Source organism: Tetrao urogallus (genome assembly GCF_951394365.1).
Source record: "Tetrao urogallus genome assembly, chromosome: 25".
NCBI classification, from domain to species: Eukaryota; Metazoa; Chordata; class Aves; order Galliformes; family Phasianidae; genus Tetrao; species Tetrao urogallus.
In genome coordinates this window covers 4,484,345-4,499,787 of record NC_136838.1, presented here as the reverse complement: position 1 = coordinate 4,499,787, position 15,443 = coordinate 4,484,345, and the positions used below count along the sequence as shown (strand labels likewise).

Below are 15,443 nucleotides of genomic sequence, written 5' to 3'. Positions count from 1 at the left end.
GTGAATCTCATGTACGCTCGTTTTGAACCTTGGTAGGATCGAACTTCTACTTCTGGCATGAATGACAGTAAAACTGTTTTGTCCATAGGACTAAAACTGCCCTCAAGGACGTGGTCTCCTCCTTTTGAATCTGAAGACCCTCAGAAGTACAACCAAAGCGAAAGTGAGGATGTCAGTGGAGAATGTTGTTCCTGTCCGAAAACCGACTCTCAGATCCAGAAGGAGCTGGAGGAGTCTGCGTTCCGCAAGACCTTTGAGAACTACCTTCACAACGAGGTGTTCGTCCCCAGGTACGAGCAGCAGCCGTGGCTGCATGTTGTGGGGGGGGGGCTGAGCTCTGCTCCTGCTGCTCTTGGGATTTGGAAGGTCACGCTCTGTCTTCTGTCTCTGAATTCTCCTCAGCTTGAGATCAAGGGCAGAATGCTCCGCGAATATCTGAAGCCCCGTAGCTCGCTGTAACTTGTGTGATGCCAGGAACAGCCTTTTTTTTTTCCTGTCTTAAAATGTTGTGGTCACTTTTCATCCTGTTGAAAAGAAAGGAAAAGAAAAATGGAAGTTTTCCACGCCACAGCCTTGTCCTTCAGCGCGGTATTGCGGTCTTCCTCACGCTTAGTGGGGGAAATACCTCCAGTACCACGAGGAGTGCAACTGCTGTGGGTGGTGAATGTCCTGTTCTGGATGGCACACACGGTGTCACATTAAGGGGTGTTGAATGTCTTCACACTTCATATGCAACTGACAAAGGGAGCACTGGGAATCAGGTTAGTCTGTAATGGTTTACCCTCTTCACTGTCATGTATTCTGTGCTCTAAATCTGTTCTCTGCTTCCTGCCCTTAGCTATTAAATGTTTCTTTGCAGCTGCCTGACAAAAGCTACCCTACTGCACTGAGTGTTGTTTATTATTTGAGTGCTTTCCTCTTCTCTGAGAGTCCGACTTGGGGCCTGCAGTTGTCCCATCACTCCTCTTGCAGCTTTTAGTGCTGATCAGAAGGACAGGTTTCAGTGTCAGGACACATCGTGTTTAAAAGCACAGGGGAAGCAAGCTGTGTACAAAGCCAAACTCCTCTTGATGTAGGCAGACGATTCTGACAATCTGATTTCTTTTTTTTCTTTTCTTTTTGTTTTATTTTAACCTTACTGCACAGCCAGCCCAGGATGCTTCTCAGGCCAGTTTCTGGGGTATGTATTTTGGGAAGAAACCAATCACCAGGATGTGCCACCTTGTCAGCCTGCTAAGGAAGAAACCTCTACTGCCCCTAGACTGAATGATATCTCAAAAACAAACCCTTAAGTTGTGAGCAAGCAGTGAAGATATTGTTCTTCTGACGTGCATCCTGCATGTCTTTTCTGACAGGTTTCAGGCTGTGGCAGTGTGGATGAGTCTTGTTTTTTCTGTGCACAGTGCACAGCCTGTCCTGAGCCTGACAGCTGAACACGGAGTGTTCTTTTTAATCACGCTCCCAACAGTTTCATCCTCTCTCAAGCACTGTGTGGCCTCCCCTTGAGATGAAAGCCTTCAGCTGGCCATGGGGAGGAAGCATGGAGATGAGGCCAGCAGAGAACAGAATGCTGCAGGGCTGCAGATTACAGCTGAGAAATTGCTCCCCTACATCTCATGGAATCACAGAATGGTTTGGGTTGGAAATGTCCCCAAGAAAGGGGCATCCACCACCTCTCTGGGCAACCTTGCCAGTGCTTCACTACCCTTACCATAAGGAACTTTTCCTTATATCCAGTCTAAATCTCCCCTCTTTCAGTGTGAAACCATTTCTCCTTGCCCCATTGCTCCTTCACTGTCTGCACAGCTAACTGGCTGCTCCAGGAGTCCATCACAAGTCTTGTGGGTCCGTTTGCTCTGGCAAAGCAAACTACAAGTGTCCAAATGCTTCATGCCATTCCCACTTTCCCAGTCAGAGCTACTGGATACCTTTTCACCGTGTGCTTTGTAACCTCCCTTAGCAGCTGAACAAAGTGGCCGTCAGCACCTGATGCTTTGTTTCTTCTTTCCTGTGTTATTGCTCTTACATTGGAACAAGTTTTGCAGAGATTGGAGCGGAAGGGCGATGGAAAGCAGTGCAGGTTGCCCAGGGATGTCGGGGAGCCTCCATCCCTGGAGGCATCACAGCCAGATGCCCTGAGCAGCTGCCCTGCTGTGTGCAGGGGCACATTGGAGGTGCTTTGCAGCCTCAGCAGCTCTGTGACTCTGTGGAAAGCATGGAAAGGTTTCAAAAGTAATAAAAGTCCTGAGAGGCAGAGGGGGAGTAACTGGCTGCTGCTCAGGATGTATTTTTGTGTCTGCTCTCAAGCGCTGCTACTGAATAAGTAGCGTGACTCTTCTCTGTCGCTGTCCTTCTTTGTCAGTCTCTGTCACTCATTTCTGCCATGACAGATATTAGAGGGCTGCAGAGTGAATGAGGTCTGGGAAATGACTTGCATTGAAAGCAGCTTTCTTCTGGGCTTCCTCATCCATTCATTGTATGGACAGACACACGACCTCGTGTGCCGGCGTGGGGGAAGGCAGACTGGCAGCAGTGGCAGCCTGTGGTTGGTGTGGGTGTGTGGAAAAGAGAATTTGGCAAGAAAACAGCTGCAGGCCTTGGGTAATAAGTAAGGGAAGAGCTGCGTCTACAGCTTCTTGTATTTTACAGCGTGTTGCATCAGTGATCAGATAACTGATCTACTTGTGAAAAACAAAATTCCCCTGAGCTGGAGGAGCAGCTGAATCCACGCTTTGTAAGCAGCGGTGTGCAGCTCTGCTGTGGGGAGGTGGGGGCCCAGAGCTCTGCCCTCTGCCCCTTCACTGAGGGGGGGGGGTGCTCAGAATAACCTGTGCTGAGGTAACAGCAGCTCCAGAACGGTGCCTCTGGAGTTAATTAGTAATGAGAGGGAGAGCAAATGAAAAGCTGGAATGCACCCTGCTGGCCCTGCCGCTTGGCAGCAGCGTCAGTGCGTTGTTTGGAGGAGCTGCTGTGAGTGCTGTGTGGGATCCATCACACCAGGAGGCAGAAGTGGGGCGGTGCTCAGTCCGGCAGCAGAGCTTCCATCACTTGGTGCAATTTTAGAGGCTGGAGATGCCTCAAGTGTGGGTTCAGCTCGGGTCGCTCTTTGTGCCCTTTAACAGCTGCACACACAGACAGAGATCATCGTCCCCTTAAAACACAGCCCTGTGTCACAGCAGTAATTCCTTCTGTGCAGCCATTGCTGATCCACCACGTTGGTTGGGACCCGGCATTCCTGGTGGCGGTTCTGTTCTGATCCTCGTTCCTTTTGTTTCCAAGAAAATGACATTTCAGAGCAGTTCTTAATTCTGCCAAATTGATTCTGTGTGCTGGGTGCAGCGCATTGATGCGATCGCACACCACTTCTATTTTTACAAAGCAAAACATTGATTTTCAGACTGAAGTGCATCATCTGAGAAGCGACATTTGGTTGGCAAACAGCACAACCAGCGCGAGGTCTGAATCTGTGCCTTTTGCTTTGCACTGTTGAGAAGATCTGGATGTGTTTTGGCCTAGGAAGAGATTAACGTAGTCTAAATGGACAAGTTCCAATGTGGTTTTATGACACCTGGGAGGTGTGGAACATCCCGGGTCACTGCAGCGGGGTCTGTGGGATGACCACGTTTGCTCCCAGCTGAATGTGGAGGAGATGAACTCCCCGGGCATTGCAGCAGTGCTGTGTGCCATGAGGAGCTCCGGCAGAGCGTGGGTCCTCCAGCAAATCCCTTTGACGTGAGCTTTCCCTGTGTGCAGAGTTGTGCAGGGAAGGTGTCCCAGGGTTACATCATTGGGTGCATTGCAGGGGCTGAGGTGGACTGCTTGCTTAGAAAACAAAACCAAAATGTGTTTCATGGCAAATATGGGTCTTATTTGAGTTTCCAGTTGCTCCCTGTGCTCTCCTGTTTTAACTCTTTGTTCTCAGATGGATGTGCTTGTATTGGATGTAGCAAATAACGTTGTCATATTATTTAATAGGCCATCGAGGAAGAGAAGAGACCTGGGCTCCATTGCAAATGCCACCGTGGTGATCCCCACCATCCCGTCCTCTCCAAACTCTTCTGCAGCAGCATCTGAGAGCGCAGAGGAACAGAAACCTTTTGAAAAGGTGAAGTTCAAGGAGTCCCTGGTGATCTCCGGGCTGCGGCACTTCACAGGGTATCGCATTGAGCTCCATGCCTGTAACCACGATGCTCAGGAGTCCCGGTGCAGCGTTGCAGCTTATGTCAGTGCCAGGACCATGCCAGAAGGTAATGAGCTTGATGAGCTCTGCGTTGGGTAGCTGTTCCAAAATGCTGCTTTTCCTATGAGAGCTGCAGAAATACAGAACAGTAGAATCATTAAGGGTGGAAAAGACCACTGAGATCATCTGTTCCGACCACTGACCCATCGCATCGTGTAGCACTGGTGCTCTCTATTTCCTAATGGGAAGGGATGTTGGATGAGGTTCTGTCTGTTTTGCAAGAGATGAAACAAGTGTCATTAATCCTGACCTTACTTTTAGCTAAGGCAGATGACATCGTTGGTCCAGTCACCCATGAACTGGTTGAAAAAAACACCGTGCACTTGAAGTGGCAGGAGCCCAAGGAGCCGAATGGCCTTATTGTGCTGTATGAAGTGAATTACGGCCGTCTGGGGGAAGCAGAGGTGAGAATTTCTGCTTGTTCCTTCGCACAGCACACATGGGAAGCAGCTTTGTGCTTCTCCCTGCTGTGGTGGCTGTGTTGGCGGAGGTGGTGGCTAACAGCAGGAAGCTGCACGTGGAGGGAGCTGTGCTTGTCTCCAGCTCTCCTTTTCCTTTGGCACACACCTCCTATTGGCACAAGACGTGGCGATGTATTTTCTCTGGTACCCGATTTGCCGACATTCTGCATGGACTGTTTTTCAGAATTTCATTGCGCAGAAGGACAGGAGCTGGCTGTGTGCATCCGAATTGCTTAGAGAAATTAGGGAAGCGTTCAACAGGCAAAGGGCTGCTGGGTGCAGGCAGCCGTGCGGGCGGCGCGCTGCCAGCTCAGCTTGCGTTTCAGGTCTGAGGTGCGGAGCGGCAGGCGGCACACACTGCGTAATCTGAACTACCGCACTGTAAAATACAAACCCGGGACAAACCGCTGCCTCAGAAAAGCCCTGAGCATGTGAAAACCCTATTTGTGTCCATTTGCTCATCGAGGAGGCGAGGGAGAAACCCAGCGTCCTGTTACAGAGCTGCAGGGCAGTAACACGAGGCGCCCTTCCCTCCTCCTGCAGGAAGCGCACTTCTGCGTGTCCCGAAAGCACTTTGCCAGCGAGCAGGGCTGCAAACTGCGCGGGCTGCAGCCTGGAAACTACAGCGTGCGGATCCGAGCGACGTCGCTGGCTGGGAACGGCTCCTGGACAGAGCCCACCTACTTCTACGTGGCCGATTACCGTGAGTTCTTTTGTCTTTCTCAGCATTTTAACCTTGGTAGGAACCCGCATCGCTGCTGGATGCAGGCGGTGCACGGGGAGCTGCAGAGGCTTGTGGAATGTTTACCAGTGCGTCCGCTTGCAGTAAATCAGGGTTAGTGAGCAGTGTGTCTGCTTCCTTCCTTGAGCAGCACTCTGAGCTCTTGTTCTGATCCACGTTAACCTCTGTCAGCTCCACGTTCACTCCTGTTTATGCAAGGCAGAGATCTTACTGAATTCTGAGACCTGTGTTAATACCTCCAACTCTCTCTTTCTCTCTTAGTGAACGCTCAGCCTAATATTGCTGTTATAATTGTTCCGATTATTTTTGCCATTATCATTGCTGGAATTATTGGAGCTGCTTACGTGCTCGTGAAAAAGAGGTGAGTGCATCATTTCGGTCAGAACAAGCAGAACTTCCATCTAAAGATTCTTTTTATTTGTTGGAAGTAACTCTGTGTTTATTTTCTAACTCTCATAATGATTGTAGCATGAAGTTCAGGAAATATTTTTGCATGTTTGCAAATTGGGATAGTTGCTGTTTGTTGCACACTGTGGGAATTAGTCAAATTCAGCTCAAATCTGAGCAGTGTGCAGTAAACAACCCTCGTCCCTCTTCCAGACAAACTGAAGGACCAACGGGGCCACTCTACGCGTCCTCTAACCCCGAATACCTCAGTGCCAGTGATGGTAAGAGCAAGGAGGGCTTCTGGGCCTTATTCAAGGTGGGGTTCTTATGGCTGCCTTTTGAAGCCCAGACCTCCACGCCCTGCGGCGCTGCTGCTGCAGCAAAGTCTTTTGAAGGGCTCTTGCTCAACCCGTCCGTGTCTCTCGGCAGTGTACGTTCCTGATGAGTGGGAGGTCCCACGGGAGAAGATCGCTCTGCTCCGTGAGCTGGGCCAGGGCTCGTTTGGAATGGTGTACGAGGGCATTGCCAAGGACATCGTGAAGGGAGAGCTGGAGACCCGCGTGGCTGTGAAAACGGTGAACGAGTCGGCCAGCCTGCGGGAGCGCATCGAGTTCCTCAACGAAGCCTCTGTGATGAAAGGCTTCAGCTGCCATCACGTGGTAAGCGTTGCCGGCGGCTCTGATGGTGGCAAGTGAGAGCCCCGTCCTTTAATATTCCTTCAATGCTTTGAAAGCTTGATGTTCCGGTTACAAAAGCAGCCTTTCTGCAGAAGCAATTGATGAAGAGAGCTGGGATTTTCCATGTCTGATTTAATAAAGCACACCAACCTCTGCATCGTTTCTCTTTGCCCTGTCAGAAGTGCAGGCAGAGCTGTGGGTGCTGCTGCAGGCTCTTCTGCACGCTGGCTTTGTTCTCACCCCTGTTCTCACAGCTGGGCTCTGCCCCGTGTGCTCTTACACAGCCCTGGCAGAACTTCTCCTTTGCTCTCAGGTTCGCCTCCTCGGGGTGGTCTCCAAGGGCCAACCCACGCTGGTGGTCATGGAGTTGATGGCACACGGGGACTTGAAAAGCTACCTGCGCTCTCTGAGACCCGACGCTGAGGTACGGATGGGGAGAGGCGGTGTGCTGTGGCACAGAGCAGCTCGGTTGGTGCTTTAACGCTGCCGTGTTTGTTGTAGAATAACCCTGGTCGTCCACCACCAACACTGAGAGAAATGATCCAGATGGCTGCAGAGATCGCCGACGGCATGGCCTATCTGAATGCCAAAAAGTTTGTTCACAGAGATCTGGCAGCTCGGAACTGCATGGTTGCAGAGGACTTCACTGTAAAAATTGGAGGTATTCAGATTGCGGTCAGCAGACAATTCTGTGCGTCGTATTTGTGATGTGTGTGAAGCCCAGGCCCAATCCTTGCAGGTATCCAAGGCCACGGATGGGCCTCGGGCAGCCTGAGCTGCTGGGGGACACCCAGCCCACGGCAGGGGTGGGACTGGATGACCCTTAAGGTCCCTTCTGACCTGAGCCGTTCTGTGACAAGCCTTTTGAAAGTCATTTTTCTTCCACAAGAGCCAGTTTTTAACTGAAACCCATCTAGAATAAGTAAATATAAAATCCAGAAATAAGTGAAAACCCGACAACTTGGTGGTTTTTCAGACCTCTTTGGACATAAAGCCAAAGCAGTGGGATTATGGGCAAAAAGAACTCAGTTTAATTCAAAGGGATGAATAAAAATGGTGTTCAGAATAGAATCTGTCACTGAAAATTGTAACTTTGGAGCCTCTATCACAGCTCTGTAGTAATTAATAAAGGGAAAACCGTAGGGAAGAGGAGTTTTGAGCATTAATGACAGCGTGAGCAGTGATGGCAAGTTGCATAGGAGCCCTGCTGGGAGTGTGGCAGTGGCCTGGTGCCCAAGGAAGGCATCAAGAGGTGTTGTACAGTGAAAGCAGCATGGAAGGAGAGGCATGAACACAGCCCCATTGCTTTTGTCAGACTTCGGCATGACCAGGGATATCTACGAGACGGATTATTACCGAAAGGGCGGCAAAGGGCTTCTGCCTGTGCGCTGGATGGCGCCCGAATCGCTGAAGGACGGCGTGTTCACAACGTACTCAGACGTGTGGTGAGTTGTGCTCAGCCAGGTGGATCCTGGATGGGAGGTTCACTGTTCTGACGCACGTGGTGCAGGCACAACACGGCCTTGTTCTGAAACCCTTTTCTTAAAATGCAGTAATTCTTGAAGATGTGTGTTGTCCAAAACAGGACTCATCGTGGATCTCTGGGATGTTTCTCACCGGGAGTCTTGTTTCTTTCTTAGGTCATTTGGGGTTGTCCTGTGGGAGATCAGCAGCTTAGCAGAGCAGCCGTACCAGGGACTCTCCAACGAACAGGTGCTGAAGTTTGTGATGGATGGAGGATACCTGGATCAGCCGGACAACTGCCCAGAGAGGCTGTAAGTAGCGGAGCAGCGCCGGTCAGCAGAGCTGCACGCTGTGGGAAAAGCGTGGGCAACACAGGCAGCCCCACAGATGGCATTTCTGACCCACCTCTCTCCTGGGGAGAAACAAAGCAGAATTTAGTGAGCCACCTCTCACAGACATTAATTAGAGCATCCTTAGTGAGACCAGCCCTTGATGCTGCAAGGGGAAATCAAACCAGCCTGCGGCCTACACTGTGAGTGCAGACTGGAGAAAGTGAAATTCAGAGCACAGGAAAAGCTTAGAATGCAAGTAAGCATTGCATCAATAGCCCTAAAAGAGGACACTGGCTAAAGACAGAGTGCAGAGCTCCTCCCAGAGGGGGTGGCAGCCTGGAGCAGGCGTTCTGATGTATGGGGTTGGGGTTCCTGTCCCCCACTGCTTGTGATGTCCAATGTCCGTGGGCTGGCGGTGACTGCGTCCCCCAGCCGTACCCAGATGCTCCCTGAGCTGCTGCTGTTGAAGTGTTTAAAAAGAAATCCTGTTGGTAAGCCTTCAGCCTGAGCAGGGTGTTGGGACTGAAGGCTGTAAGGAGCCTCTGGAGCAGCGTGCAGAGTGATGGGAAGGAGCCCTGGCTGGGAAAGGGAATGCCAATAGTAGCTCCCTGTTCCCAGCAGCCTCTTACACATCCCACCGCTGGCCAAAGCAGCGCTCCCAGACTCAAAAATAAACATGTTTTGTGAGTACCTTTATGAAAAAAGCCTGCTGTCCTGGGGACTCGTCTCTCCTGCCTGGTGCAAACTCCAGTTTGAAACTTTTTTTGTACCTAGGAGATCTGTAAGTTTGTGATACGGTAACACGTGACCTCTTGCTGCAGCCTTTCCCTTGGGTTTGTTGTTCACAGGGCCTCTGTCCTCTGCACAGCTTCCCCTTTTCCGTGTGGCTGTAGAAACTTTCAGGCTGTGTTAAGATTGAATGAATTAAAAACTGTGAGATGGCTCTAAGAGTGCACACACACACACATGGAGTGCACGAACTGCAGCCCTGTATCGTTTGGAAGCTGAGTCAGGAACAGTGGAAGGGATTGGAAGGAATTTTTAATCTAGACAGAAATAGAGAAAAAGCAGGGAGAGGACGAATGGGAAAATGGAGATGGGAAACAGAGCCGAGGCCTCGGCTGGAGTGGGAGTGAGGGGTTGGGGAGCAGCAGGGCAGCCCTGCTCTGTGTGTTTCAGCCAGTCGTGGAATTGTTTCTTCCAATGCCTGACTCTCGTTTGCCCTCACCAGGCACAACCTGATGCAGATGTGCTGGCAGTACAACCCCAAGATGCGCCCCACCTTCATTGAGGTCATTGAGATGCTGAAGGAGGATTTGCACCCCAGCTTCCAAGAGGTTTCCTTCTTCTACAGCGAGGAGAACAAACCTCTGGAAACAGAGGAGTATGAGATGGACTTTGAGAACATGGAGAGCATCCCCCTCGACCCCTCCTCGTACACACAGAGGGACAAAGCCCTGGGGAGGGACAACGGGCCCTCCATGGCCCTCAAGGGGAACTACGAGGAGCACATACCTTACACTCACATGAACGGTGGCAAGAAGAACGGGCGGATCCTCTCCATGCCCAGGTCGAGTCCTTCCTAACGCCTCCCGTGGCCCAAGGGTTGTGTCTGCTTTTCTCCCCTCCACAGATCTCAGGACTCTTTGTTATTGCTGCCGCAGTGTATGACACACATCTACAGACTCTTCAGATTTTTAATCATCTTATGATTAATACTTTTTTTTTTTTTTCCCTTTTTTTGCCAAGTTGACTGGTTGTCAGTGGACTTATCTGTGAACATAAATGGAAGAGGTTTCCATGGCTGCTCTCCTTTCTGTAACCATGGTTTCAAAACAGGAAGCGACCGTGTCAGTTCAACTGAAGGAGGAGCATCTGCGTTTGCCAACAACCGCCGTGAAATTCGCCGCTCTCTGAGCTGCGGTGTAACGGTGTGGAACAAACCTCAGCGGGGCAGCAACGTCCCCAGGAGAATTCCAGGCTTCAGGCATCCTTGTCACTACAGCCGAAGGTTCGACACCGCGGTCGGACGCGCCAGATCCTCAGATTGACCAAGAGCTGCTGCTTTCGTACTTTTTCCGTGGGTTAAAGCCCAGGGGTGCGTGCGTGTGCGTGCGTGTGTGCAGTATACATATGTGGGGTGTATATGTATAGCAAAATATACACTTCTGGTTTTTGTACATAAGTTTTGTATGTTCTCACGGGAGCTTTCCTCTTCTCGGAAGCGTGTACTTCTCTTTCTCCCGTTTCCCTGGAGTGACCGAATCCTACACAGATTATTTTTATACTGAGGACTCTTGGGAGTAGGTTTTCTCTCATTAATAAATGAGGAAAATATGCTGAGAGCCAAAGGAGCAGAAATCTGAGATTTATGGGTCCTTTCAAGACCAAACGAAGGAGGAGTCCCCAGACCTGAGAAACCGTTTTCTGTCCTTACAGCATCGAGTATATATATTGTTTGTTGTAACATATTTATAATGTCTTTAGTTTAAATTTTAACTTCATATAAATTATTGACTGTTTATGGTCCTTTCGAGGAGGGGAGAGTTCGGGGGACTGTTTGGTCTTAAAGTGGTCCAAAGATTTCAGAAGGAACTAATTTTAGCCGGTTACCCTTTTAGGAGCTCTGAAGTACATGTTAGGTTTATACTTGACAAGGCTTTGTAAAACACTTTCAAGATTTATACAGTGCAGCGCATCGGCGCGGCGCAGCGCTGCGGAGCGGTGGTGGCTCTGGTTGGGCTGTGGGGCACCGCTGTGCGCTGCTGCTGCTGCTGCTGCTGCTGCTGCTTCACCTCGCTGCCCTCGTGCCTCCCGGGGCGCTGTGCCACAGCCGGGGGGCTGCAGGAGACGCGGATGGGGAGAGTGGGGGCCCTGCGTGGAGCGGGGCCTGGATGGGACTCGGCCCCCCCCCGGCCACGCGTTTCCCCGGCCGTGCGTTGGTGGGGAACGTCGACTTTGGTCCGTATGGACCGAGCTTTGTTCTGCTGCTGTTTGCATGAAGGCTGATAAGCACAAAGCGTCGGAAAATAACCACGAAACGAAACGCGTCTCACTCCGATGAGGGAGCAGGGAGATGCTGAGAGCGAAATGCAAAGGTTACCAGCAGGGAGCCCAGAGCCCCGCTGTGCCAGCAGGACGCCGTGGGGTTGGGGCACTGCGAGCAGCCGTGTGTGGGGGAGCCTCTGCTTTCCAAAGGCCTCGTTTACATTTCTTCTGCTTTACTACGTAGTCACTGTTACCCAGCAGCTCTGTGCTACACTGCAGGAAAGAAGACATATTCTCACACTTTTCTAAGGAAGAGAAGTTTTTCTTACTAGAATTTTTTTATTTATTTTAATATATAGAACACTGTTTAAAAAAAAAAAAAAAAAAAAAAAAAAAAAAAAAAAGCTAAATCAATTTGCTGAAGAAAACACGCAGAATCTGTAAATCTGTATCGGTGAAATTGGGGCAGGTGGGTGCGGTGGGGTCGTTTTGTCCTGTTGTGGTGCAGTCTACCTCAGTGTTTCTTAAGGATATTTTTAATACTGCGCACCTCAAAACCTGTTCTGATGTTGTGGGCTGGACCTGTTGAGGGTCGGCGAAACCAGTATCAGCTGATCCCAATTCTGGGGCCGGAAGGAAGCGGATGGAGCAGCTCCATCACTGCTGATCGCTGTTGTTAGTCGTAGTGACCAAAGGAAACTGCTTCCAGCTCCGAATGCGCAGCAGCAAATTTGGATCTGATACTCTGATATCATCTTAGTTCTGTTGTGATTGGAAAAGAAAACAAACACTAAAACAGACCCATTGAAATGGACGTTGTGAACAGAGGGGCAGGCAGCGGCCGCCTGCAGTGAGCCCTCCCCGTTGTTCTGACATCTTAAACCGCAGTGGCTGTAACTGCAGGAATAGAGCACTGTTTGCACCGGGCCTGTGCTGGCTCTGGCTCCGCAGCTCGGCTGATGCCTGTTGGCTCTGTGGGCACACGCAGCGCTGCAGTCGCTCGGTGTGGGGCTGTGCGTTGGGCCTTGCAGTTGTCCTCACTGAGAGCAGCAGTGGTTGGACCCAGCGCTGTGCACGGCAGCCCCACTGCTGTCCTTCCTGCGTTGCTCCTGGCCAGGAGTGGTGCGGGGCAGCCAAGGGAGGATATCCTCAGCCGCAGCGCTCCGCCCTGATGGAAACAAACAGCCCCAACTGCCACTCGTTGGCTGTAAAAGATGATGCTCAGCTGCGGGATTAGGAAGAGCAAAGGAACTTCATCATAGAGCCCAGCTCGGAGTTTGGGAAAACCCTCTGCAACCAGCTGCCACATGAGGCCCTCCCTGCAGGGCAGCTCAGCATGGTGCAGGGTGCTCCATGCCTGCCTGCAGGGCTGCTGTCCCAGCACAGAGCTGCACGCACTGGGGAGCAGCCGCAGCCCTGTGGGAGCTGCAAGAGGTGCCCCAAGCAGCCGCAGCATCGCGGCTTTGAAAGCCCACAGAGCAGGAAGCCACGGCACTGCTTTGCTGTGTGCTGTCAGCAGGTGTTGTTGTGGGGGCTGGAGAGGTCCCAGAAACATTTGTTCCATTCACTGCCCGCCTCCCAGATGCCTCTTGCAAACCCGGTTCTTCTCTTGCCGTACAGTGCAGCATTGCAAAGCTTGTCTGCGAGGCTAAAAGCCCAGCGTGGCTGCTTGTAAATACTGATTGTGTTGTAAAATAGAAGAGCTCATTGTGTGATATTGCAAACTGTGTGCCAGCTCTGGGTGGGGAAACGTGGTAGGAAATAGACCAAGCTGCAAGGAGGGTGTGCTGTGCTGTGTGCGTAGGGAAGAGGCTGCTCGATGGTTGCTGTAGGGTGCTCAAAATTGGTGGGTAGTAGATCTCTTTCCTCCTAAATTTGTATTATAGTAATGGGGCACTTTGCTTAATTTTACTTTTGTTGCATTTAATGTTGGTATCTCTTTGGAAAACGTTGCTTACTGTGTTACTGACTGAAGGGTGATGAAGGAGAATGGCAAAGAGGAGCAGGAAGGGGCCGTGGCAGTTACCCCCGAGCCCCCATGGTAGGGGTGGCAGAGAGCCCATAGGTTCCCTGAACATCCTGCGATGCAGATCCGGACCCTGAGGTCCTCCAGGGCTGTCAGTGCCAGCAGTGACACCCAGTAGTGAGCCTGGCCCCTCGCAGAGAGGAGGATGCATTGTGCCCCAGCACCCCGCTGTGCGCCGGGGGAAGGGGCTCTCGGATGGGTTGGAAGCGACTTCAGAAGTATGTGAAATTCAAAGCAGGATTCGTTCAGCATCCGTATGAACTGAATTAATTTGGCCTTTTTATCAGCTTCTGCTTGCTCTGCGGTGGCTCCGCTCAGACAGACGTGTGGAGGAATGGGACTTTTCAATGCAATTTGGGAGCTGCCGGTTTTACCAGATCTGCTGTCGCTCAGTGTGCATTTCTTTTTACAGTTAAATTGCTTGTCCTTCTCAAAAGTAAGCACTTACTCTCGCAGGTTCAGCAAAATAACTGCAGCACAATGCAAGCGATAGGGGGACGGGTCGAGAAATGACTTTTAAAATCTTGTATAATAAAGTTAGTATCAACTCCTACAGCATGGTCACGTTTTTTGCCTACGCGCAGGGCTGCAGCACAGGGTGGGGGCTCAGCAAAGCTCTGCAGACCCCCTGACGGCTGTGCAGCACTGGGTGGGTTTGCAGCCCCAGCGCTGGCGCTCACTGAGCTCTGTGTTGCCCAGCATTCTGAGCCGGGCCTCTTCCCAAAGCCTCCAAACTGTCCCTGAAAGTCGCTTCAAACCACTGTTGTTTCCAAACGCTTCTCCCATCACCTGCAAAGCAGCCGCTGACGACTCTCAGGCTGTTTGAAAAAGGTGAGCCGTGATGAAAACGCCGCATTTTGGTGTTGTTTGCAAAGTGCTGCTGTTTGTGGGGCGGCGGAGACCAACGCAGCCGAAAGCAAGCGCTGCTCCGCCTGCAGCGCCCTGAGTGCTGTGGCAGAGCTTTGCTGTGCTGCTCCCACCTTCCTCACCGCCCATCTGAGCTCACAGCATGCAGACTGTATTGCAGATCGCATTGCAGACCTATCTTGTATGAAACAAAGGATCAAATGTGCCGCGATTAAAAAGAAAAACAGAAAAAACCCTCAAAGCCTCCCCTTTATTTTATCGCTTTCGTATGTAAGAGCCGAGCAGTGACGTGTACAGAAAATAACATTGAGTATTAAGAGAACACCCTTGCTGTGTGACAGAATGTTGAGCAATTGACGGTTTATATTAAAATTCTGAATAAATTATCCAAGAATAACTTCCATTTGGTTTGTGCTGTCTCTGCAGCAACAAAGGCTGCTTTACCACAGGGAAAGCTCTGAGCTCCTAGCTCAGGGCATGCGATGCTTTCGGCTACAAAATGAGTGGTGTAAGGCCCAAAGAGCCACGGGGCTCAGCTCAAGGCTCAGCTTGGGGCTCAGAGGCTCCCCACCCCGTGCTATGAATTGCCAGTGTGAGCAACGTGACGGAGTCCTTGTGAAGAACGCTCCTTCTTTTGAGAGGTGGTGGCCACCCCCGATGGCACTCCCCACCCCGGTTGGTCTGCGGTGAATTCCAGCGCTGTGATGTGCAGTGATGTCCATCAGCAGAGATTGTGCAGAGCTGATGCCACCTAGTGCTGCCGTGCATCCAGCCGTGGCGCTGGATGGGGCCGAGTGCAGCCTCTGAGCCCATCTGGAGTTCTGTCATTGGAAGAGCGATGAGAAAGAAGCATACTCGGAAATGTCTGGGAATTGCATCTCCAGACACAGGCTTGCTCTCAGGGGATGCAAACAAAGCGTGGCCTTGCTGTCGCAGAGGTCTGCAGGCGGCGATGCGGGCGGGCGCTGATGTCTGTGTCCCTCATCGCTCCTCCAGGTGCACCGCTTCACTCAGCCCCAAACCACGTCCTCCACTGTGGATGGAGGGGATGAGCTCTGATCCTCACTCGGTTGGGGTCACTGTGCTGTCCCTCCCATCGGCCCGGTGTCTGAGCAGCCCCGCTGTGACACATTGCGCTCTTGTGGACTTAGAGAAACGAAACCTTAATTCCTCTTTGCTCTTGTGGTTTCCTGGAGCACGGGGTAATTGCTATCCCAAGCGTTGCCAAAGCTGCGGTCTCTGAGTAATTGGAGTGTGAG

At 51.3% G+C, this 15,443-nt stretch overlaps 1 protein-coding gene across 3 annotated transcripts in view; it reads left to right on the top strand.

Moving 5' to 3' along the window:
- INSR (insulin receptor) overlaps positions 1–9,959 on the top strand; it is a gene marked incomplete at its 5' end in the record, with an annotated part of 34,639 nt that extends 24,680 nt beyond the window's left edge. For 2 of the 3 annotated variants that reach the window (XM_079546716.1, XM_079546715.1), the window contains 12 exons: positions 89–290; positions 3,976–4,247; positions 4,502–4,644; positions 5,245–5,404; positions 5,705–5,804; positions 6,044–6,111; positions 6,260–6,489; positions 6,821–6,931; positions 7,009–7,168; positions 7,823–7,952; positions 8,148–8,282; positions 9,535–9,959. In XM_079546716.1, coding sequence (XP_079402842.1) covers positions 89–290; positions 3,976–4,247; positions 4,502–4,644; positions 5,245–5,404; positions 5,705–5,804; positions 6,044–6,111; positions 6,260–6,489; positions 6,821–6,931; positions 7,009–7,168; positions 7,823–7,952; positions 8,148–8,282; positions 9,535–9,889 — 2,066 coding nt within the window. In that variant the 3' untranslated portion in view covers positions 9,890–9,959. Of the gene's footprint in view, positions 1–88; positions 306–3,975; positions 4,248–4,501; positions 4,645–5,244; positions 5,405–5,704; positions 5,805–6,043; positions 6,112–6,259; positions 6,490–6,820; positions 6,932–7,008; positions 7,169–7,822; positions 7,953–8,147; positions 8,283–9,534 lie in introns of all 3 variants that reach the window. The other variant, XM_079546717.1, reaches the window with a different exon arrangement.
- Positions 9,960–15,443: the final 5,484 nt, after the last annotated feature.